The following is a 26,705-nucleotide window of genomic DNA, read 5'->3' as shown; positions in this document are numbered from 1 at the left end:
TCGCGCGTTCGCATAGATACAGTCGCGATGCTGTCGCTAGCTGTGTAGTGTACCCTCGCCCACGTAACCACGATTCAGTCGCGATGCAAACGGGCTACTGTCACGCTTCACCCTCCCTCTCTGCACACCCTCCCTCTGTTCTCTCCACGATGTCGTCCGAAACCGTCCCGCTTTTGCATCGATACAGTCGCGATGCTGCAGGGCTACTTACGAAAGAGTAAAGTACGAAAGAGTAAGCATTTCTCTTAAGAAAATTCTATAATTGAAACACGAGCCAAAAAAACTTTGGTCTCGTGTGACACACAACTTTTCACCTCAGCAGCGAGAACATAATAAACCACATATTTACATCACATACTTACTTACAAATAAATTTGTTTAAAAATCTGTTCAAAAAAATATACCTCGTTGAGTTTCTTGTCGGATTCTTCTCAACACAGGTTTTTCCGAACCGATGGTAGATTTTTTTTGACATTCATAATTGCTTGTTTTAGCCAAATTTGAACAAAGATATTTTGACTTTTTTGACTTTCGACAAAACAAACATTTTAAAATTCAGTCCAAAATATTAGCAAACAAGTATAATAGTAATATAATAATTCACTATTAGGTATAATTAATTCATTTTCGACATATTTTAATACCATTATTTAATTTGAGATTGTAATCAACTTCTCTCGCTTTTATCGTGTTCATGTGAGTGACAAATCAAAGTGAAGTTCACATATTGGGAATTCAGTGAGTACCGCCAGCGCTGTCCTCAACATTTAAAAATAAATAATTATAAAGTTACAGCCTGACAAGTTCCTATTTAGCACTCGGTAGAATCCTGTCACAGTCAGCATTTTCCGCACTGATAAAAAAAACTTGATAACGACAGCAGAGGCTCCCTGCGACAGGGTTCCACCGAGTGCTAAATAGGCCTTATGTCTCACGGAGTGAGCAAAATGCGATTTTGCTCACTGATTTTTAATAGCAAAACCTGCTTGCTTCAAGTGCTGAGGTGAAAAATAATTATATGGAAAATGATCATTCGACTAAAAGTGTTTCTGTGATACATGTCTGTCGAAGTATATTTCTGTACCCTCGGAAACTGTGCATTTTCCGGGATAAAAAATTCAAGCCTATGTCACTCTCTGGCCCATAAACTATCACTGTCAAAAATAACGTCGATCCGTAGCTCCGTTTCAACGTGAAAGACAAACAAACATTCAAACACACACTTTCGCATTTATAACATTAGTTTGGATTACCGTCACATTATCGCATTGCAACCTGTTTCGCAGAGTGCTCTTTGTAAAACTCATTTAACCTAATTAAAAATGGGTCAGCAAGGTTAGAATCATTACGCCGGGCGAGGGTAAAAAACGGGGCAAGTAGAGCGGCAGAGCTCGGGTGGCTTCCTTAAATGACGTGTCGTTTAATTGGGCGCCAGACGACACCTTAATCTTCAGGCCAGGGCTACTAAATTCGAAAATCGAAGTGCGTATCGTACCGTCCGTCTCACTCTTGTATTAAATAATGTAAGAATCAGCGGGACGGCAAGATAGTTAGAATTTTGCACTTCGTAGGACAGGCCCAGCCGCCGCAGTGGGTATATAATATACGATAGATAGGGCGTATTAGGCAAAGCTCTGCGCAGGGGGCGACACTAGCGCAAACCTCCATGACCACGTCAGTTCTCTATATATTTTGTCGCCATGACAGATCACGACCAAAGAGTTATAACCTATAGAAATCATGATATATACTAACAAAATAACATGATATTTACATCGATAGTAAGGATAGAGCTATACAAATTTCCAAAAATGTAATTGAAATAATATGATATTATGGCTTTTAAGATACTCAAAAAACTATTTTGCATGAATTCATACAGGTAACACATACCCTAGATTAACATACAGGCTTTTTTTATCTCGAAGGAGCTTATTGGTTGTTGTCAGTGTACCGTATCCTTAGTGCCTCACTAGATGGCAATACGTATCGTATTATTTGTGTTCTCACTGGTGCCATCTATTGGAAATCGAAGGAAAGAAAAATAGCCAGTTGAATAGCCAGTATTAGGGTGATACCATTTGCTTGTACTAGGTGGTGTCTCTGTTATATATGTACTCTGTGCTCGAAGTAATGTACCTGTGGGATCAAAAAAGTTTTAATCTACATACTAATTCTGCGCGAGCGAAGCAGCGGGCAAAAGCTAGTATTTTATAATAATGTAAATAATAAATAAAACAACATTTTGTTTACCAAGGATAATACCCATCAAAATGTTGTTTATCACCTCATTTATATTTTGAACGAATCAGCCGATATTAATCCCTAGATCCCGCCCACGCCACAAACGGCTTTTAATTAAAAAAGTAAAAAAAAAAAACAAAAGCGCCTAAATACCTTTCCATTTTGCTACCAATAACTTTGTCTACAAACCGGAATACTTAGCGAATTATAGTACATTACTGCCGAGGCCGGGATACAGCAATTCGTGGATGAGTACAGTTTGACGGACGAAGCGTAGCTGAGGCATGAATAGTGCTTTTCTCCAATATTTAATGCGAAGAAATAAAGCAAAATCATTAAAATAATAAATTAAATCCCGCTACCGATACTTGTTTTTTTTTAAATGTAAACGACACGACTCCTAATGCCATTTCAGTAGAAATAATGTTGAAATAAAAAAAAACTTAGGAGGAGACCCACTTGCTCGTTTGCCATCCAGTCGAATAAAAAAAAATGAATGTGCTCACTTTTTCGTTGACTGTTTTTACGGTGCCACTCTTTATACGTCGCCAAGAACTGGAGCGACAGGTGTCAAAGTGTCGAGCTAAGTTTTGGGAAATCACGAGTTTTTCCCTGACTTTTTGGATTTCTAGAAACATTCCCTGATTTTCCCTGACTTTACCTAACCACTTTGAGCTTCCCTGACTTTACCCTAACTTTCCAGAAAGTGGACACCCTGTTCATTTACTTCGCCTCGCACAGCAGATCTCTAGTGGAAACAACTGAGCGGAGCGAGGCGAGGTAAATTAAGGGAAGTTTCCCTGCCGGCCGCGCGGCCGCGTTAGGTATTCGTTTGGGATATTGCTGTCTTTATCGCTCGTGACATAAGCGCTCGCAGCCGTCCCCCCCCATGCCTTCCGCAACGACGTCCGTAATGTATATCGAGATAGCTGTAGGCTTTTCAAGATTTGGGCGGTCGAATTTTGGGTTTCGTTGTCCTCATATTATACGAAAACCATAGCACAGATATCAATGATAGTTTACAATCAAGATATTCATTATATTTTCTATGCCTGTGGTTTTTCGATTTTTGTAAAAATGCTTTATTAGTCTGTAATTCTCGTGCAAAGTTGACATCATTTTTTTGTCGACTTTTGAGCTCCTGTAATTCTGATATTACACATTTATATGAAAATCTGAAAAACCACAGGCATAGATAATTACGTCTAGTCCATACTTACAAAATTTCATCTATTTCTGTTACCTAGTTTTCAAATGAGACCGGGACTACGTTTGTATGGAGAATGGAACGAAGAGACTTCTCTTAAATAAAGCGTTCCTATTGGTTCATGAAAAAGACATTCCATCGCACTTGGCGACCGGATGGCCAAGTGGTTAGAGAACCTGACTACGAAGCTTAAGGTCCCGGGTTCGAATCCCGGCCGGGGCAGATATTTGTATGCATATTACGAATGTTTGTTCTCGGGTCTCGGATGTTTACTATGTATTTAAGTATGTATTTATCTATAAAAGTATGTTTATCCGTTGCCTAGTGTCCATAGTACAAGCTTTGCTAAGTTTGGGACTAGATCAATTGGTGTCAAGTGTCCCATGATATTTATTATTTTGATATATTTACGTCTTTGGTCGAAACGCAGTGTAAAAGTGTTAACTTTTATTATAAAAAAAGTTATAAAACCATTGCGGTTCCCACTAATGAACAGCCACGTTACTCCACGTGTTGGCCGACTCCCCCCTGCCCAAGGGGAGGGTACGCTCGAAAGGGGTCATCGATTTTCCGCGACAACCGAGCCAGTTTGCAAACATCCATTGATATTGCGAAAGCGACTATTTTAGCCTTGTGTTGGTATTGTCAGATGGTCAAGAATCGTTTACGTTCTCTCGGCATTTTTGAAACTTAAAGTCAAAATATCTTTATTTGGTTTAGGCTATAACAAGCACAAATAAAAAATCTACCACCTGTTCGGAAAAACCTGTTGAGAAGAACCCGGCTTTTTACAAAATGGCAAAAACGGAACCCTTATAGTTTCGCCATGTCTGTCTGTCTGTGTCCGTCCGCGGCTTTGCTCAGGGACTATCAGTGCTAGAAAGCTGTAATTTTGCACGGATATATATGTAAGCTATGCCGACAAAATGGTACAAAAAAAATTAAAATAGTTTTTTAGGGTACCTCTTCGACGTAAAGTGGGGGTGTTTTTTTTTCTCATCTAACCCTATAGTGTGGGGTATCGTTGGATTGGAAACCATTAGGGGTTTGCTAAGACGATTTTTCGATTCAGTGATATGTTTGCGAAATATTCAACTTTAAAGTGCAAATTTTCATTAAAATTTCCTTTAAACCGGTGGGTGGAAATTTATAAAAAAAATCAGGATGGTAGTAAGTATATCAAACTTTCAAGGAAAACTATAACGGATAAGTTTGCTTGAGAATTATTACTAGTTTAAGAGTTAATAGCAGCCCAAGGTATAAAATATACCTTAACTTGGAAGATTCCGTATAAAATACGAAATCCTTTGAAAAATATTACTTATTTTTTCGTAATGGCTACGGAACCCTATTTCGGGCGTGTCCAACACGCTCTTGGCCGGTTTTTATTTTATTATTTAATTGACAAAAGAAAAATACGTGTTCGACATTTTCTGATGACTCTGATGTCCACCAATAATGTGTAAGGATGTGTTGCGAGAGATGTGTTTTTCATTGACCAATAGAAACGCTTCATTTATACATCCTCTTCCGCGCACAGCACATCTCTGGTAGAAACAGCTGAGCAGAGCGAGGCGAGGTAAATGACGAGTTTCAATTGGTTAATGAAATAGTTATTTATGTCAGAAGGGAGAAAAATGGTGTTTTTATGGCAAGGGTGGTACATTGAATCCAGAATGTAGCGAAGGATCCTACAATATAATCCTGAGCGTAGCGAGGGATTCTAAAGTAATATCCTGAGCGTAATGAGGGATTCAAACGTTAACGCCCAAGATGAAAATAATTTTGCGCCCGAGTGGCTCATACAACATTTCACATCGAGGATTAAGAAAGTTGAAAAAAAAACTATTCAAAATATAATTAAAGAGCAACCAGCATATAAAATGGCGTGGCTTTACAATTATCAACTTCAAAAAATGCCATTTGCAATAAAACACTTAGAAAAGCTTTGAACAGAAAAGTTGCACTTTGCTCCCTCTCGATAGGGAGGAAAAGTTACTTTTCTGAAGGAGAGGTGTGAATAACATATTCCTCGAAATCGGAACACATCATCGCACATAGAAAAGCTTTGAACAGAAAAGTTGCACTTTGCTCCATCTCGATAGGGAGGAAAAGTTACTTTTCTGAAGGAGAGGTGTGAATAACATATTCCTCGAAATCGGAACACATCATCGCACATCCCTGGTGGAAACGCTGCTTAAATGTACCTCGTTGAGTTTCTTGCCGGTTTCTTCTTAACAGAGGTTTTTCTTGTTAAGTGCTTGTTATAGCCTAAATTGAAAAAAGATATTTTGACTTTGACTTATACAAAAACAATGTTTACCAAACTAAATTGGGTTTAGTTAGGCCACTCGCTGGGACCGAGTTGTTTCACTTCCTCGCCACTGTTGCCACGTAAACGTGTAATATAGGGATCACCTTCAATCGCATAATTGTTTTTAGACTATTATTGTTTCGCATAATCGATTTGGTAAAATTTGTATTTGGAATAATAGTACTGTCGCATACTAATACTTTGACCTACTACTTTTTTGGCATATTAAGCTATTAGAATAATTTCAGTTGGACTCATTTGTATTAGACTAATACACATTATGCATAATATTGTTTGGGCTATTGATTATTTGTTATTAGTTTAATATCCAAGCGCGAAGCGCCCAAGCAACCCAGAAATAAGAGGTCCGTCGACCTCGCCTTAGTTCCTAATTATATATTAACACAAAACTAACCTTATCTCGTAGTGCATCAGGCTCGTGATTGTGCTTATGCACTTTGTAGGTAATGATGCAAATTATTATTATGGCTTTTTGAATTTATGCTATTTGACGTTAGTCTTTATGAAGATGATGCTTTCTGTATTTATGCTTTTTAATTTTATGCGTAAAAAAGATGCGTAATGATGAGTATGCACAACGCTAATTCGGCTAAAAGCAATTATGCGTAACAATAATATTACAAATAATTTTATGCCATCCAGAGAATAGTGTACTCGTAATATTATTATTATATTGTAGATAAAAGCTCAGCGCATAGTTTTGTCTGTAGACAGGCATGTTGGGAATGCCGAGCGTGCCTTCTAATAGCTTAGATGCTTAGGGAATATTCACGATAAGGCACCTCAGAGCATATACCAGCAACATAGTGGTAATGTACATTGTAATAGTAATTGTGTCTTAAGGGCGGTAAATAAGGAATTACGAACGAGAGTCTATTAGAAGCCCGAAGTCGAAGACTGAGGGCTTTAAGGCGCTGTACGTAGTGAAAACTACAATTTTAGAAAATATTTAAAATATACTTACACAATACTTACAACTGCAATTTTTTTATATGTATATTTTCAGTCTATTAGCTAGTTTTTGACTTCATCAAAAACACGATTGCTGACAAAAACCTCGATAGATTATTTTTTTGAAAAAGAGCCTTCTTTTACACGTTAAACCAAATATTATGAAAACTATTATGAATATCAACACAAAATTTGCTTTATTAAATAGTTTTTAGTAGATTTAGATTTATGCTTCATAGATTTTCAATAGGTTGAGGACATCAATCATACCAATTTATTTCGTCTTTGGCAAAATAAAACGGTTCTAGCGCGCGGCGGCGGCCAAGTATTTCCCAGTCGCCAGTACACGCGTGTACGTAGTCGACGACGGACCTGTGCACATTTTTCTAACGCGCTAGTACTACTTTTGAGAGCAAATAATATGGGTAATCGCACTATTAAAAAAGTTAAGCGAAAGAGGAAATGCATAAGTGAACTCAGAGCACATATGAGAAGCATTAGAGTACCTAAACGGTAAGTACCTACCACACACTAATCGACCGGCTGGAGTCGGGCCGAGTCAGCAGGGCTACTACGAAACTCCAAACTCGAAGTTCGTGTCGTGCGGTCCCTCTCGCTCTCGTATTAAATAGTATAAGTGTCAGAGGGACCGCAACCCACGAACTTCGAGTTTCGTAGTAGCCCTGCTGAGCGGATTTCACATTGCTGCTCACGGACGCGGACGGCTTCGTCCAGATTCTACCACGACTGCCATACAAATTGTAGGCACGTTGTATAACCCTATACTACTCACGGCGAACATGCGGCGAACCTTGCGGCTACTACGAAACTCCAAACTCGAAGTTCGTATCGTACCGTCCCTCTCGCTCTCGTATTAAATAGTATAAGTGTCAGAGGGATCGCACGACACAAACTTCTAGTTTCGAGTTTCGTAGTAGCCCTGCTTGATCCCTTTGACAGTTTCACTGACATTTCTGATAGTAGATGCAACAGTTTCGATCTAAGTTTAGATTTTCTCATTTTTTTGCAGGCAAATGTAATATCTTGCATTCAGCCAAGTTATTTAACATAAATTATTTTAATAAAATAAGATGGTTGCACTTGGTTGCACTAGTAAATTATTGACAAAAACATGTACTCCAACTGCAATCCGGCTCCAAAATTGGAGTTTGGATGCAGTTATTGCGCAGTTAGTACAACTGCACCAGCACTGGACCCGACTGTGGACTGCATTCCAACTGCCATTTTAGGCAGTCGGAGTGCAGTTCTTACGCAGTTCTGATGTAGTTCTGCCATTTTACAGCCGGATTGCAATTGGAATGCGGTCCGTGTGTACCAGACCGTACATTACGACGCCTACCGCCTACCACCTTATCAGGTAGCAACACCGCTTACTTATTTATTATAGGTACTTCGATTTGTAATTTACCTTCACGTAAATCAAAATTGGTTTTGTTGGAATCTTTTTATATTTTTTATTTCCATTCCAATTTTTTTTTTCTCTTACGGTCATCCCGTAAAACCTAAATTGAAAATACAAACTGAAATATAGATGCACAGAAAAACCAGAAAAATAAGACCAGCATGGGAATCGAACCCAGGTCCTCGGTATTCCGTACCGCGTGCTATACCGCTACACCACTGCCGGTCAACCACCACTGCTGGTCACTGCTGGTGGACCAGCAGTGGTGTAGCGGTATAGCACGCGGTACGGAATACCGAGGACCTGGGTTCGATTTTCATTTTGGTCTTATTTTTCTGGTTTTTCTGTGCATCTATATTTCAGTTTGTATTTTAAATTTTGAAATTAGTTTGTCTTTTATTTTTTCTCCCAAAATGTATCATCTTTAAGTAAAAGTGAAATAAAGTGCCCGGTTGAAGTGTAGCCTTTAGAAATGGACTTGAAAAATGTATCAAAGAAAACGAAATTCAGATGTAGAATTATGAAAAGGAAACTAAAACTACTGAAATTAACAAAAATAGTAACTGGTATGACCAGATCCAAGGTCTCCATGTCACGTGTCGAGCACAGTATATATTTGCTGTGTGGAGTGGTGAAAATCATCACCTCAAAACAGAAATCATACTTATAGATGATACATTTTGGGGAAAAAATTAAAGAAAAACTAATTTCATTTTATATTACTAACTAATTTGGCTCAGGGACCCAAAGAGGGTCTTGGCCTCCGAAACAAGAGCATGCCATCTGTCCCGATCGTGCACAGCCTCTTGCCAGTCGTGGTCGTCTCCCATTCGTAGTTGGTGGCCGAACCAGCGAAGTCTGTGTGATTTTGTTACGCCGATGATGTTGGGTTCAGCCACCAGCTCGTGGATCTCTCTCTTTTTACGGATCCTCCACGTGCCGTCGTCTCTCTTAACAGGTCCCAGGATCTTACGCAAGACCTTCCTTTCCGCTACAAGGAGTTGATATTCCTCTTTGTGTGTTAGTGTCCAGGCCTCACAGCCATACATAAGGACAGGTCTTACGACAGTTTTATAGATCCTTAACTTTGTATTCTTGCTGAGAAGCCTGGACAACAACACCAATAAGCTATCACTACACAAAATTTGCGGCGCATTCTTCTTGGCAATGAATAATGATGGTCTTTCCGAAAGCGCTGGAAGTTTTAAAAATGACGTGTAAAAGTGTCCATTGCGGCCTATTTACTGAATAAATGATTTCATTTCATTTCGTAAAAGTGAACAGACAACTTTTTCTTTACTGTTTTATTATTATATGTATAGATTTGCCTAGCTTGTAATCTAGATTTTCAGATTGAAATAAAAATGTTTATTTATTTGTATTGATTTACCTTTATATCCTTTTCATCATATCTATCTATCGACCTATTCAGTCTAAATGTCTATCCATTACCTACGTTACAAATCAAACTGTGGGCATTAAGAGGCATAAATAATTTGTTTATTACCAAGACTATTCATATTAAACGAAGATTTTCTTAATTAAACCAAAAAAATGTGTAATTATAATTTTAAGGAAAAATCCGGAATTCACATTAACCAGAATACGGATACAAACAGAATAAGGCCGTCAACGGGCTGCGTGACAGACGCGCGAGGCGCCCCGCATTCGCCTCCACCGCGTCGTCTGCTTCACCCCCTCAAATACCGAAAATTCTTCTATAAGCGCGCCTTAATGAGTCGATGTTCGTGATTATAGTACCGCCCGTGCGACATACAATGTTTTTCATCACATTTGCAAGTGAAATTTTATATTTGTAAAAGAAAAAATATAATTCTTCCAAATATTGGCGATACCTTAGGCTGTGCTCTTGGCAACGTCGCCCTCTACCTCCCCCTCCCTCGGCAACGTGCGTGTGCATGTGGTCCTGCAGCAGCGCGCGCAGCACCATCAGTACGGGCACTGACTCATTGACCGACCTTGGGCTTCATGACAAGACAATGTGTACGCGCAATGACTCATTTACCGACCACGGGTTTCATGACAAGCACATTAAAGTCGAGGGTTTTATTTGGGGGGTTGCAACTAAGGTAGCCTGCATGTTACGACACTGTTTACGAGCAAGTGTGATGAAAAATATATTCTTAGCAGTTGGCTAAACAATGAGATTTGAGCCATTGTTGTTGGGACCTTTATTAGGGGCAAATAATTATAACATAGATCGTATTCGTCAAATGGAAAGAGAAGAGTGAGACGAAAGAGTGTGACGTCTGTCGACGAAACATAGATGTCGCTAGTGCTGCTGCTCAAGTAGCATAGTAGAAATAAGCAACCTGAGATATGTATGCATAGGAAAGATTCGTGTCTAGATTCATGTCCGGCGGTGGTGTAGGGGTTGGCAGCACGGATTGCTGAGGACCTGGGTTCGATTCCCAGTGCTGGTCTCTTTTTCTGGTTTTTCTGTGCATCCATGTCTCAGTTTGTATTTTCGATACAAATAATTCCTCTTTATAATATTAGAATAGATTTAAAGACTATTGGACTAGTTGATGGTGATGGTTGTTTGGTTGGTGTCTGGTTTTTTTACTTTATTTACTAACCACAAATCGAAATCCCGCGAAGGCGAAGTCGCGGGCAAAAGCTACTCATCAACATTTGATTATTACTTCAAACCCGTGCTTCAAACTAAATGCCATGATATATATTAAATTATTCAAACTCAATCCAACTGTATGAAGAACTCGCATGACTTATATCAAAGGAACTAAGTCTATATTGCTTTACATTTCAAAGTTCACGGAGAAAGTAGACTTACCAGTTGCAAAAAGTAGTAAGTGAAACTACGGCGTTAGATAATCAACCCTAAGAATGGCGACATAAGGTGGATAACGGCGTATAAAGTAGAGAGGAACATTATTTCTAGCCCCAAGTTGACAAAATTATCGACAAAAGGAGGGATTAGGGTGAATAGGTAGTAAGTACAAAGCATTCGCACAAACAAAAGCAGCTTTAATATGTAGCAGTATGGTTTCTATTACAATGGCAAGGGTTTGTTAGAGAATTGCCGTTTGTGGCACGATTTTTGTAAAAAAAAAAAGATTAATTTATAACTTTTTGCTGCGGAAAATAGACATGCGGGCCGAGTATTGTAATGTAATGTGGGCTAAAAGTCAGGCGAAATGTCGCTAGATGGCGTTAGTAACGCAAGTTTTTTTTACGTTACGGTCTGGCTTGCAATTGGCTCATTTATTCCTACTAATATTATAAATGTGAAAGTTTGTGTGCGTATGTGTGCGTATGTGTGTGTGTGTGGACGGATTTGAATGAAATTTAGTATGTAAATAGGTGGACATCTGGAATAACAAATAGGCTACTCTTTAAACCGATGTTCCCACGGGATAGGGATAAAATCTCGAAATAACGACCGCTGAGCTTAGATTCATGAAATTTGGTATGTAGGTAGCTGCACGTCTGGAATAACACATAAGCTTTTTTTTATCCCGATATTCCCACGGGATAGGGGTAAAATCTTTAAATTTCGACCCCAGGGTTTAGAGTCTTGTAATTTTGGACAGTTGTTCTTAACACAACCTCAATGAAGACCACGATATACATTTTGGGAATTCGCAGGGGAATTTTATAAAATCCCGGAATTTAAATTGTACCAGATCGAATAGATTACGCGTGCGAAGCAAGCAAGCAAGCAAAACCATTACGTCAAAAAACCTCATGATACTAACGCCATCTAGTGTATTTCGCCTGTTAATAGCCCTCATTCGTTGGTGTCAGAGAGAGACAGAAGCAGAGGGTAGACAAACACATTCGTAATAAAGTAATAACCTAACCTAAACAAGTTTGAATTCTAACGCGGACAGAGATGCAGGCAACAGCTAGTTTAGTATAAAGCAGTTTATAACACTGGGGTAAGTATAGATTACTAAACTCGTGTGTTTTACAGCTTAAATGCCCACTCGATTTGTAATCTGTGCCTTACTCCCCTTGGTGAATAAACTACTGTTTATCACAAATGCACAAGCAAAGGTCATGTAGTCACTGTATTATCTAATTTTAGTGCCTTATAATACCTATGCGTCAGCCAGTCGAGAATTTACATATTTAATAAGTATTATTATGTTAATTTTGCAAACACGTTAGGCGAAGCCTTGGCATTATGAGACAGATAGCAAGCGTCGAAAGGGACACACGAAGTCGCTCGTTAACCGACTTCAAAATGGCTTGTTAATAAATGTAATGTAAAAAAAAAAAGAAAAAAAAAATTGTTATCTCAGGACATGTGGCTTCGTCAGATATACACTGCAATTTAAAATGTAAAGGAAACTCTAGGTCTGAACTATATGTCATGGTTTAAAAAACGAATGTTTGTAAACTACTGTTTGTTTCTGAATTCAATAAATAAATTAATTAATGAATTAAGTTCAGATTTTTTTTTAAATAGACGAACAAACTTAGAACGCCTGAATGTCTACGAGTATTTAACCTGCCAGTAATACTTATTATAAGATAACCTAACCAACAACAAGTTGGTAAACCCAAGATTATGTCACTTCAAAGTTGAACCGATTTTGATGAAACATCTCTAAAAACCATCGCTAAAAAACCTGATTTCAAATAACGGTCCGCCCGTTTAAAAGAGCTACGGTGCCACAGACACACATAGCGATCAAACTTATGCCCCTCTTTTTGCGTCGGGGGTTAAAAATATAGTGACGTACCCGTGGTCCAACTAAAGTTTGTCCAAATGCTTTTCGACGGAGCTCCTATTTCTGGGTATTTTGCCCTTCGGGCAACTGAAGTTACCTAACGAACCCAGCCTACCTATTTTTGTATTAAAATATAATATTTATATAAACAAATATAAATATAATATTTCCGGATTGGCCAAATTAGTTGGACCACGGGTACGTACCTAAAAACATTGGATAGGTATGTTTTTTGAGGATGAAGATGTTAAAGTAACTTCGGGCCGTGATACTAACGGCACCCGACCAGAACCGCCTCGTCTTTCGGGGTCCACTCGTTGTCGACAGGTGGTCCACGGGTGACGCCGCGTTGACAACGAGTGGACCTCGCGTGACGAATTTCCTAGTCGTTAGTATGGCGGCGAGCAGCGGGCTGTCACCGAGTGGTCCGCTCGCCGTCCGCGCGTGGCCTCGCGAGTGAGGCGATCCGGTGACGCTACGGAGTTGATGTAGTGAGCGCATGCCCATACAAATCCATATGAAGAATACTCACCGCTCGAGTTGAGGCGGTGCTGGTCGGGTGCCGGGTATCTGATTTCTGATTTGTTCCTGATTAGTCATAATCCTAATTGGCCATATTCCTAATTCGACACTTTCCTAACTCGTCATATTCCTTACTCGTCATACCATGTACATTTGCCTGCACAAAATTAATTATTGAGTCGGTTAGGTTAAGGTTTTTTCTTATGACCACCCAGAACCGATTTGGGGCACTTATTACATCGGTTATGGGTGGCCATAAAAAAATCCTAACCTAACCGACTGTAAGCACGTGTTCGTAATTTCATTTCACTGTACAGACCAGTTAAGAATATGACTATGACGAATCAGGAATATGACCAGTTAGGAAAGTGTCGAATCAGGAATATGACCAATTAGGAATATGACGAATCAGGAACGAATCGGGTGGCTGTAATGAGGTGTACAAGGAATACGACCAGTTAGAAAAGTGTCGGATCAAGAATACGACCAATTAAGAATATGATGAATCAGGAACGAATCGGGTGGCTGTAATGTGGTGTACAAGGAATATGACCAGTTAGGAAAATGTCGAATCAGGAATATGACCAATTATGAATATGACAAATCAGGAACGAATCGGGTGGCTGTTATGAGGTGTACAGTCGCCATCAGATATCTAATAGCGATTGTACCTTAAAGCACAGCGTGACGTCACCCGCCCCACTCCCGAGCTCTGACGCGCTTCACCTTTGTCATATTTTGATTGACAAAAGAAAAACTACGTGTCCAATGCCCAATGAGTAATAGGACGCGAAAAATCGATTCAGGAAAAAAAGGAATCGATTTATTAATCAACTAGCTTTTACACGCGGCTTCGCACGCGTAAATCATTAGATACAGCAGTTGAATTGAATTCCGGGATTTTGTTAAATTCTCATGGGAATTCCCTAAAATTACACTGTGGTTTTCATACGTTAAATTAAAACAAACACGCCAAATTTCAGGACTCTTAAACACAGCGGTTGTTATTTCGAGATTTTATCCCTATCCCGTGGGAACATTGGGATAAAAAGTAGCCTATGTGTTATTCTAGACGTCCAGCTACCTACATACCAAATTTCATAACTCTAAGCCCAGCGGTTGTTACTTAGTGATTTTATCCCTATCCCATGGGAATATCGGGATAAAAAGTACCTATCCCATGTTTTGATCCAGGTTATAAACTATTTTTTGCCAAATTTCATCCAAATCCGTCCAGCCGTTTCAGCGTGAAGATGTAACAAACATACTCACTCACTCACAAACTTTCACATTTATAATATTAGTAGGAAGTAGGATAAATACTTTCGGAAAAAAAAATAACACACTAGATTTACCAGCACAACTAAATCGTCAACATACCTACACTAGCATGGTTCGTTTCAAATTCGCGTAAATAACGGCCATCGATATAAGAATCACGTGTCCCAATATAACGACATAACGTCTATTAGACAAGTTGCGTAATACGTGTGAATGAACGGCAGACATTCAATGTCATGGCCGTCTCTTTGCCAAGACACGGAAGCCCACAAGATGCCTATGCTTAAGGGGGCATGGAGCTTCTAGCGCTAATCAATGTGGATATAGGGGAAGGATATATAGGGGCGACGCGGTACGGCTCAAGATAGATTGATCAGGCCCTAACCCACGAAGTGCAAAACTCGAACTTCGTATGTTGCCGTCCCGCTGACGCTTATGTCATTTAATACGCGAGTGAAAGGGACGATGCGACACGAACTTCGATTTGCGAGTTTCGTAAGCCCTACAGGCTCTGATGTTTGTTGCTCCTTCACGCTAAAACGGCTGGACGCATTTGGACGAAATTTGGTGTGTAGATAGCTGGACGTCTGGAATAACAGTAGGCCACTTTTTGTCCCGATATTCCCACGGGATGGGGATAAAATCTTGAAATTTCAACCACTGGGTTTAGAGTCATGAAATTTTGTACAGTTGTTTTAACATAACCTCAATGAAGATCACGATATAAATTTTGGGATTAACTACCAGATCGAATAGTTTACGCGTGCGAAACGGCAGGTAAACTCTAGTATTTATAATATACGAGAATAAGTGGGCCAGTACGATTCGTACTTCGATTTTCCAATTTCATAGTAGCCCCTCTGTACGGGAGCAAAGCAACGAGTAAAAGCTAGTATTAATTTAATCGCTAAACTTGATCTCGGTCGTGACCCTGAGAGTATGAAGCCCTTTAGATTATTAAACAGACGGGCGGCATTGAACTTTGTATTAATGAGATTAATAAGAGAATGAGCGGGCAATGGGTTCTACATACCTTATTGGGCTAGTCTCGTTTCGTACAATCGTTTGACATAATTATCGCATCACCTAATCATATCGCATAATCTTTATTAGCCTATAGCCCATTAGACAATAAAGTCAATAAAACCAACTTCCTACGTACAAAAATACAGGTCCGACCAGTTCTGGGCTTGCGTCAAATTATGAAGTCATTTCTATAAAACATGTATAATGAAAGCGATGTTTTACTAAAATGGTAACCATTCGATGCTTCGGCATCCCTCGCTATTATATAACAAGCTCGGCTTCGCATTTTATTGTGTACCTTCTAATTATCATACAGCTTTTTTCCGCACTAGTGACACGGGAATTAGATTTGAATGCACAGATAAATGTAAATGGCAGCCATCCTTTATCTAGATGAGTACGCAGTCTCAGTGCCGTGTCGCTTTTGCATAAAAAGTGAAACGGTAATTAGACGGGTGCACAGAAAAATGAGAATGACCGGGCTACGGTCGAGCCAACTATAAGGAAATTAAATGAATGTTCTTCCGTATCTGGACGACTGGATAAAATAATATTCATTTTCGATGTATTATTTAACTTCATAAACAACGTATCCGAGTACAATAATAATGAACGTTAAAAACATTTTCAAAAAATTAAGGGCCAAAGTAACGTATTTAAGCCAAATTTTTAAAAAAATATTTATTGCTTGTATACTAGCAAATATAATTACAATATTTCTTAACTTTCTGAAAGCTGTATTGTGTGTATACGTGTCAGTATTTTTTTTTCTTTCTTCCGCGGCATATTCACTTGCCAAGAAGCTCGTAAAGTTGAAAGTGATAAAATTTCGCAGTTTTTTGGCTCTCCTGTACAATTTGGATAAACGTTGTTACATTCATCTGGCTTTTACACCGCGATATATGGTAATTTTTATCTCGATATTCCAACGGCATCTGGATAGAATCTCGCAAATTCAACCACTTTAAGGTCTCTACCCACTACACTGTTACATACCATGCACGTAATAGGAACGTTTCAGGCAAAAATATAAAAATAGTTTAATGCCATGCACGGAGCGTCAAAACGGTGCCGATACGCGTCTTATGGCGGGCGTTTTCAACCTTTTGGTTAAGGCACTCGCTCACATTTGGGCACTTGTCTCACCGCCAGCGAGGAAACGATTGGCTATCGACTATTTTCTCGCTCAAGAAACGAACAAAAGATATAAGATGCTGTGTGAGTAAAAGAGACACATATATTAATAGTTGATCGCTGGCTGTTCACACTGTCGGCGAGAACTCGCTCTTACATCTTTTGTCGCAGCGACAAGAGCTATAAAACTCGCTGAGCTATAGATACTCGCTCAGCGATGTCAGCTTGGCGGCCGCCCCGCACGAGCGAGTCGAGTGGAGCGAGTAATCGCCCGTCGCACGCGAACACTCGCTTACAGCCGAGCGACAAAACTACACTCGCTTCACGCTGCTCGCCCACTCGTTTCTAGTTACTCGCTCTACTCGCTTCTCGCTCATCGTCGGCGGTGGGACAAGTGCCTTGATATAAATTTCAGCTTGATACCTCCACGCGTTCCCATGAAAAAAGGTCTTGACAAGACAGACAGACAGACGGACAAAAAGTGATCCTATAAGGGTTCCGTTTTTTCCTTAAAAATACCCATGTTCGAGTCGGACTGGCGAGTAGAGGGTTCCACTCGCCCCGCCATTCCTTCCGCTCCGTTACCATTACAACCTGTGCCCTTAGTGTAAGTTTTCGGTTACAAAATACGTCTCGATCGCGTTCGCGTTAAAATCTTAATTTCGTGTTTCCATACAAATTGAGATTTTAACGCCAACGCGATTGAGACGTATTTTGTTACCGAAAACTTACACTAAGGGTACTGAGAACGCGAATCGCACAAGCCAAGCGTCAGTTGCTTTCGTACCACTTTTTCATTAAAATAGCTGTTCATGATTTCAATGCACCATACACTTCGCGGTCGCGGCAAACGCGGTACACCTGAAGGTAAAGGTACACCGCTTGGGAACCTGTCTTATGGGTATGACATATCGTTGACATGTTATCCGTATCACGTTACATTCCGTACCCGATACGTTCTTATTACGATGGTATAATACGGTGTAGTAGGGTAGACTTTTTTAAGGGCCACATACTCACATATGGTTTATGTCAATCCAATTTATAATAAAGTGCAAACAAACCGAATACGGTATTTGACTATTTTGTATATGTTTCATAAATTAAAACTACACAATGCCTGTTATCGAATAGTAAAACAATTTTTAAGCTACCTTTACAAATAACAAAGTTATGAGGGATTGAAATTCAAGATTAGACAGAGAAAGACATACTGGCATGTGACGTCACACGCCAGTACCGCCATACTTGCTGCATAGAGAAAAACGTTTGAGAAAGAGACAGGTATATAGATTTTTCAAAAATCACTATAAATCCAATTTTCAACCGATTTAAATTTTCTCTTTGCTAAACACTATCAGCCTTATTCATAAAAAACCCTTAATTGAGGTTTGATCGGTCTGTTACTTAGCAGACTGATTAAGCTTGTTAGACGGTTGTCAAGAAGTATGATTCATAAACGCTTGCTAGCAGTCTGCTAGTTGTTGAGCTGCTGATAGACGGATTAGACGCGTTATGTTGGCCACCTTGACAAATCAAGGACAAAAAATGGCCTAATCGATAATTAAAAAAAAAATTGACAGCAGTGACAGCAAATTACCAGGAAAAAAAAATAAAAAGCGAGATGTTTGTTTTCCCGCCATTTCCGATCCGCATGTTTATGTTGTGCAAAAAGCCATAATTATGTTAATCATCCTTATTTTTTTTCATATTTATTGTTGCTAATTTAGAGGATTTTTAAATACATATGCCTGAAAATAAATTTTCCTGTTTTTTTTTAATCTGCGTAGCCCTGCCTTCACTATAAATATCTTCGGTACCTATGGTTTTTTGCTCTAGTCAAAGTCAGCTGTTCAAACTTGTGGCGGCCATTTTGTGACTTAGCAGAGAGATAAAGGAGGGTCTACGGTCCTCTAACTTTAGCAGAGCCTTGATCGACTGATTAGCGCTAACAGACGTTTATGAATCATGTTTTTTAGCATCGGGCCTTCAAGGAGCCTTCAAGGAGGCTCTAACTTTTTATGAATAAGGCTGTATCTGTTTATCTATATTTTCATAATAATATTAAGATATGGCAAAATCAGGAGTTGTCAAATACCGTATATTTATCAAAATTCTGATTTAATAAGCGATTTTTATTTACTTAAGTTGAAATTTAAAAATAGTTACTGCTTTTATAATTGAATAAACAGTCTTTGGAATTAAATCAAGTAATGAAAAAGCCGTGGTGGCCTAGTGGTTTGACCTATCGCCTCTCAAACAGAGGGTCGTGGGTTCAAACCCCGGCTCGCACCTCTGAGTTTTTCGAAATTCATGTGCGGAATTACATTTGAAATTTACCACGAGCTTTGCGCTGAAGGAAAACATCGTAAGGAAACCTGCACAAACCTGCGAAGCTATTCAATGGTGCGTGTGAAGTTCCTTATCCGCACTGGGCCCGCGTGGGAACTATGGCCCAAGAACTCTTGTTCTGAGAGGAGGCCTGTGCCCAGCAGTAGGACGTATATAGGCTGGGATGATTGTTAATAATAAAACAGACAAAAATACTTCGATCTATTGAATTAATAAATCAATCGATTTACTAAACAGATTAATGATTTTGCACTAGGTTCTAGGTTGTCATATCACTAAATGTCTATAGCCGCGTAAATGGCGTCTTTGTTTACACTTTTCATAAATTAGATTGACGTACTTACTCGTAAACCATAGTACGGTTGTTTTTAATAATAATAATAATAATAAAAATGTTTATTTTCAAAACAATTTCTGTAGTAGTTAGTAACATTTTCGCCTTATACACTAGTGTTAACTACTCGTATTGTGCGAGAATTAATGTTTTTATTTTAACGTAGACATTTAATTTTTTAATGCTTTTTATGAGGGTATTGTTACAAAGTATATTAACAAGATAAATAATAGTCTACGTGACTCGTTAGATGTTATCAGAGTATAATGACAGCTCATTATTTCAATAAAAAAACTAACAGTAAGTATTGAGTATGTTAACCAAAATAATACAGGCTAATTAAGAGCCCAACAGACTAAATGCAACGTCGATAAAACCACGATGTAATTTACGGTCTTTACCATGTGATTTAGCAACTGCCGCTCTATCTATTGGATTGGCCTGTCGGATCTATCGGATTAAATACAGTCAACTAACTTGCCATTCCCTGGCCATCACAAAATAGGCCGTATTGCCTATCGTTTCTGCCGCTCGCGATCGCAATCAAATGACAGATTTCGCATACAAAAACTGTCATTTGATTGCAATCCTCAAAAACGTTAAGACAGTACGACCTGTCGTAATGACATTTTGCGTCATCCGGTAAACATTCTTAAAGACACACCAGCTTTTGGTTGCGGCTTCATCCGCGTGGAATTCGATTATCCCGCGCTGTTCCCTCGAAAACTGTGAATTCTTCCGGGATAGAAAGTAGCCTATGTCACTCTCTGACCCTTAAACTATCTCTATGCCAAAAATCAAGTCGATCCGCGCTCTGTTTCGACGTGAAAGACGGACAAACATACAAACAACACACTTTCGTATTTATAATATTAGTATGGATGGCAGGGTTCTATGGTGGCCTAGGAATCAAATTGATTTGACTATACGCGTGTGAAGCCGAGGGTAAAGTGCAGTGCAGAGGTTCCCATCCCAAACCTTTTCTCTTGTACACCACTTTACTGTTTTTGGTGACCCTGCTGCTACATTACTACTGTAATTCCTAAAATCCCCATTGTATTTCACGCCAACGTGGACCCCGTCTGGTCTCCCCTGGACCCCTGTGGACCCGCCTGGACCACTTTGGGAACGTCTGGTCTAGTGCGTAAATATATGTTTCGTACTGTATCTCTGTATCTACGTTAATTCCCAATTTTCGCCAAGGCAAGAAGTAAGATTGGTTTTTTGTATTTTTTTTGTATTTTTTATTTCAATTTAAAAAAAAAACAATCTTAATTTGATTGCTTAATAACGATATCTCTTGTCCGGGTGAGCGGTTAGTTCCGATGGAGTGCCTAAAAGTTTCTCGATGAGGGCTACGGCATAGATGTCGCTAGTGTCGCTGCTTAAGTGGCTAAACAAGAAACAACACAAGCTGAGATATGAGGTGCATAGGAGAAATTCGTCTGTATCGTTGTCCAGCGGTAGTGTAGCGGTATAGCACACCGGGGTTCGATTCCTAGGGCTGGTCTTATTTTTCTGGTTTTTCTGTGCATGTATAATTCAGTTTGTATTTTCGATAAGGCAAGAAGTTTCGCTTAAACATTGTGTAATCATTGTTAACTTGTATTGTTCAAGATACTGGAAGTTCTTGAATCTTCACGAAGTTAGCTCACAGCCGCCAGTTTCTGAAGTTTGTAAACTATGTACAGTCGACAGCAGAACCTTTTGTGGATAGAAAGTTGGTCATGGTCCGGATAGCTACCTTTATCTTGCTAATCTAAGCAGTACTTAAGCTGAATTTCCACCAATAATGTGCGAGGATATGTTGGATGTGTACGAGGTAGCTGAGCGGTGCGAGGATGCGTAGCGAGGATTTGGAACGTTGTGACTGTCGACCAGAGATGTGCGAGGTAGCTGAGCGGTGCGAGGATGCGTAGCGAGGATTTGGAACGTTGTGACTGTCGACCAGAGATGTGCGAGGTAGCTGAGCGGTGGGGGGGATGCGTAGCGAGGATGTGTAGCTGGCTCTTTTCAAGTAAGCAAGCAGGGTGCTGTGAGCCGGGAGCGGGGTGGGCGCGCGTTAACTTTTGGAAATATACGGTCAAAGACTTTAATTTATGAGCCACTATGCCACCTTTTCAAAGGAAATGTCATTACGATTTTCCTTGCTGATTAATGCGATGATTTATATAGTTCCATTTTAATTAATGATGCATCTATACAGCACAATGTAATACTGTAACATATGCTTGGCGTCAGATAAGAATATGCTTTTTTACATGTAATACTTAGCGGCAAAAAATATGGCCTTCTAAATGTATGCAGGTACAAAGTATATTTTGGTTGCATATGAAAATCAGAGCTGTTCTGCCAGCCCTTTCCTTTTTAAACGTTATTGTGTACCTTGTTTTATTTTGTTACTTCGTTTATATGCCGAACAAACATTTTCATTCTTTGTTTGAGGAAGATCTTTATTGAACAGTAGACGTCTTTCAGCTGATATTAATTCACCAAACTCATTACACTTCGATTCACAATCACAAACAGTTCCACTATTAGTGCGACATACCGCATCTAAAACTCATTGAATTTCCAACAAACCAATTCAATTACTTTAAGCTTCTACGAAGAAAATAATGCATCAGTGAATCATAAACATCATTGAATGACTCAATAGTGACAGTAAAAGGCGTGTGACAGCAAAATGACGCATACGAGACTGACGTAAAGAAATTCAGAATCAAAATTTACCAACCGATATTGTCCGCGTAATTCAAATTTTGCTATTTCGCTGTGTTGTTTTGCTTTGTGTTTGTTTTATATTTGTGGTTTTTTTACAAGTGCTATATTGTTGTTCTCGATTTGACTTGAAGCATGACAGTGTACGAGTATGCTCGATGACAAGGCCGTTTATATTACAACTAAGATTGAGGTCAGTCGTACGCAGGTTGCACTGACGTTTCGCTTCAAAACTCTTTGGTATTTCGTTTCGGTTTTAAACCGTGGTTTTAAACCACAGATTTAAGACATGCTGTTTAATTTTGATTGCAAACTTTTTAGAAGCTTTAATAAAGGTCCCGGTAAATACTTCGTTTTTTAGCATTAGAAAAAGGGTAAACAATGTTGAGGAGTCTTTTTATTGAAATACGTTTAAAAAAAAAACAGTAACTATTACTTATTATACCAAAAGCATGTAAGTGATTGTATGTCCTTGCTGATTACATATTTGCTGCGACTTATTTTTCAAGTGTTTTTTTAATAAAAAGACATGTCAAGAGAAAAAGACGCTCTTTCTATTGCTAAAAAAACGAAGTATAGTTTGTTTGGGTCAAAAAGTTCATCTATTTCTAGTAATTGGACTGATTTGAAAGGCAGGGTTGTATACAGTCCAGTTCTTAGAATTCGGAGTGGAAATTTAATCAAAAATATCTGGACACGTTTCTTCGCCCTTAGTAATTAACAGAGTCGTGTTTACATGCGTTTGTAAATCGACTGCAATTTGGATGGCAATGCAACTACAGTCAGTAAAGTCTGACGACTTAGAGCGTTTTCAGATTATCCGATCCGATATCGGTATCGAACGCCGATACCGATATCGGGGCAAGTAAAATGTATGAAATATGTACCAGTCTTTCAGATTAATAATAATAATAATTTCATAACAATTTCATATTAATTTCATAGCATTTTTTATAATTATATCATGTCATTTAGATCATTGATTTTTATAATAAAAATGTTCAATTTTTATTATTATTAAGGACCTCTCTTCTAGTAGAGGCCTCCTCCATGTCCATCCATTAACTCTATCTACTGCTTTTGGAATCCAGTTCTTGCCGGCTATTCTATTTATCTCGTCTATCCATCTTTCATTTGACCGTCCTCAGTTTCGTTTAGTATTTGGCCCTATCCATGTAGTTACTTTGTTTGTCCATTTACTTCTTTCAGATTATCCGATCCGATATCGGATCCATATATACCTAGTGCCATCCACGAAAACGCGTGATTTTGTCAAAATTAGACATTAATGACATTGTATCAAGAACCACGGCACGCGTCATCGTGAATGACTACCTATATTTTACTTGCCCTGATATCGTATCGGACGACGATGGTCGACACCCGATAGGTTGTTTGATGGTTGACACATGATTCATTATGGCAATACTAATAGGGAATGATACTGCAATTTTATCCCGTCAGAGTGCAGCACTAGCACATACCATATGTTTATGGTTTATGTTTTTTGAGTATCTTAATTGTCCGTAGGATGCCTTAATATCATATTATTTCAATTAAATTTTTGGAAATATAGCTCTATCGCTGCTATCGATGTAAATATCATTTATTTTTTTACTCATAAATATGTATGTCATGATTTCTATGTGTCATTCAAATTTATTTCTGATACCTAATCAATTTTATTTTTTATTATGGAGTTATAACACATATACAAAATTTTAAAAAAATAAAACTACTATCTAATCTACTTACTATTTACAAAACTTATACTAAATAGAAAATGTCTTCAAGGCTGCTGCTTTGGGGGGCCGTTCCTAGGAGGCTGGCAGCATTACCTCTCTGGATAGCTAGGCTGATGCGTTGTGCAAGGTAAGCACCAGCCCGCCGATCCCTTGAGGTATCTACCAGCCGAGAAGATATCTGGCGGAAGAGCTGTTTTGCCTCTGGCCCCCAAGGCCCCAGAGTTTCTACACCAAAAGGCGTAAATATACAAGCCTCACCAAGGGCTGCGTATTTACGCCGTTTGTTGCTCTCAGCGGAGGCCGCCGCTGATTTCTATTAAGTATTAATACTCTTTGGTCATGATCCGTCATGGCGACCAAATATAAAGAGAACTGGCGTTGTCATGGCGGCTTATTTACGGTTTGCGCTAGTGTCGCCCCCTGCGCAGAGCTTTGCCTAATACCCTATTGGAATCTCACACTCAAAGTCTTTATTGCGCTAAATGTTGTGATCTTCGATTGGAATCATCCGACATGGAGCGTGACGTCATATTGATGTCATCGGCATCAGTACGTGCTCTGATGATGATGACTATTCAATTAACATGTCCCACAGATGCCCCGTTACGTCCCCATCCGTGGCGACGGCAACTGCATGTTCAGATCCGTGGCGTACTGCATCTTCGGCAACCAAGAGCGACATAGGGAGATACGGTCTAAGGTCGTGGAGAGGGTCTGCCAAGAATGGCAGAGGTATTTACCCCTGGAGTTTCTTCGCAGAAATATCGCTAGATGGCGTTACTATCGAGACCCTGCCATGCTTGCGATTGGATCATTTAGGCGCTGTTTCACCATCCATTGATTAGCGTTAACCGACTGTTAAATGTGATGCCGTCGCCGTCTATTTGAACAAAACAAATAGACGGCATCACACCTAACCGCCAGTTAACACTAATCAATGGATGGTGAAACAGCCCCTTAATTATTTAACCAATCAGTTGCCACCAGGGGGGAGGATGCGTTGCGAGGAATGATTGTCATGTACCAAAAGAAACGCTTCGTTTAACTCGCCTCGCTCCGCTCAGCTGTTTCCACCAGAGCGGTGCTGTGCGAGGCGAGGTAAATGAAGCGTTTCTATTGGTTAATGAAAAACACATTCCTCGCAACACGTCTTCGCACATCTCTGGTGGAAACGCATTCATAGACCAGTGTTCTCTGGGCATTAATTTCGATCAAAGATTTACTGGCTAACTATGGAATAAATACCAGGACAGCACTGGATAGCAGTTAACGAATTTTTTGGTTCTCTATCGTTTGCCCGAATTTCACATGCCCGAATGTATCGTTTTCTAGAATTTTCATTTGCCATAAAGTATTTTTTTTTTTAGTAACATCTGCAATCGGTACATTCAACCATAAGCAAATCTGTTACGTGTAGTTTTATTTCTGAAATAGTAATTTCTTCAGAGTTTATATTAAACTAACCTAACCTAATATGATGACATTTAAAAAAATCCTGAAAACAGCACCGTTCTATATTTTATGGCAAACGTTGGTTTCGGCAAGTGAAATTCGGGTAAGTAAAGATAAACGGATTTTTTACCTGACCAACTCGAAGTACACTAATCAACAAAGTGGGTAGGGACACTTCTGGACATCTTAATAGAGGCATATTAATATTGAGTCAAAACATCAAATTTGTGTAGGGATAATGCGTATCCCAGACCTTTTGACGTGTGTATCTCATAAACATGTTTCCCAAGGTACAAGGACTTCATAATAGGCGACAGATCCTACGGTTTCAACGTCCAGACTGCGTCCGACTACAGAGCCCTGATGTCTCGCGACGGAGAATACGCGGGGCACGTGGAACTTCACTGCGTCAGCGAGATATACATCGACTATACCTTCAAGGTGCACAGAAACGGCAGCTCCAGAACCATTGACTACGGCCGGGGGGCGACGGAGAAGCACCTCCTGTTCTCAGGGTACTGCGACGCGGGGCATTACAGTGTGCTGGTTTACGATTAAACGATTTTTGATTGAGTTGTTCTTTAATTGTTAGATGATATTTATTCATTTGATGACCAGATAGAGCCTGTTCAGCCAGACGGAGCGTTCCTCGCGCGGAGCCCTCAATGGACTCGGATTCGACGCACTATATCAGATTTGATAGGCTATCTGTACTAGCGAGAGACAAATTTTCATTCCGCGGAAAGTGCGTGAAGCCATCGAGATTAGGCACTTGTCCCACCGCCGACGATGAGCGAGAAGCGAGCAGAGCAACTAGAAACGAGTGGGCGAGCAGCGAAAAATGAGTGTTCGAGCACGACGGGCGATTACTCGCTCCACTCGCTCGAGCCGGGCGGCCGCCAAGCTAACAGCGCTGAGCGAGTATCGCTGAGCTAGTTTTATTGCTCAGCGAGTTTTATAGCTCTTGTCGCTGCGACAAAAGATGTAAGAGCGAATTCTCGCCGGCAGTGTGAACCGCCAGCGATCAACTATTAATATATATGTCTCTTTTACTCACACAGGATCTTATATCTTTTGTTCGTTTCTTGAGCTGGGATGTGGGATGTGGGGCCTACAATTTGAAACACCCATGTATGCTATATAAATATGCAAGATTATGGAATTCTCGGCCTGATGCTGCAGCCAGGATATCCAGAACACTAGTAGGTACACTCTTGATAAAACCATAGCAGATATATCGTGTTTGGATTCGTTTCG

General features: G+C 39.6%; 2 protein-coding genes across 2 annotated transcripts in view; one reads left to right on the top strand and one right to left on the bottom strand.

Annotated features, from left to right (window-relative positions):
* The window catches only part of LOC141438010 (Krueppel-like factor 6), an 89,806-nt gene that overhangs the window by 48,363 nt on the left and 14,738 nt on the right, over positions 1–26,705 (bottom strand). The gene's annotated exons all lie outside the window — the stretch shown is intronic.
* On the top strand, positions 22,262–26,021 carry LOC141440210 (uncharacterized). Its single transcript, XM_074104677.1, has 3 exons — positions 22,262–22,444; positions 24,592–24,728; positions 25,739–26,021. The coding sequence occupies exons 1-3, from the start codon at positions 22,403–22,405 to the stop codon at positions 26,004–26,006; spliced, it is 447 nt and encodes a 148-aa protein (XP_073960778.1). The 5' UTR covers positions 22,262–22,402; the 3' UTR covers positions 26,007–26,021.

This window comes from Choristoneura fumiferana, chromosome Z (genome assembly GCF_025370935.1).
Source record: "Choristoneura fumiferana chromosome Z, NRCan_CFum_1, whole genome shotgun sequence".
Taxonomy (NCBI): domain Eukaryota; kingdom Metazoa; phylum Arthropoda; class Insecta; order Lepidoptera; family Tortricidae; genus Choristoneura; species Choristoneura fumiferana.
The sequence above is the reverse complement of the archived record's forward strand: the minus strand, read 5'-3'. Positions and strand labels throughout refer to the sequence as shown.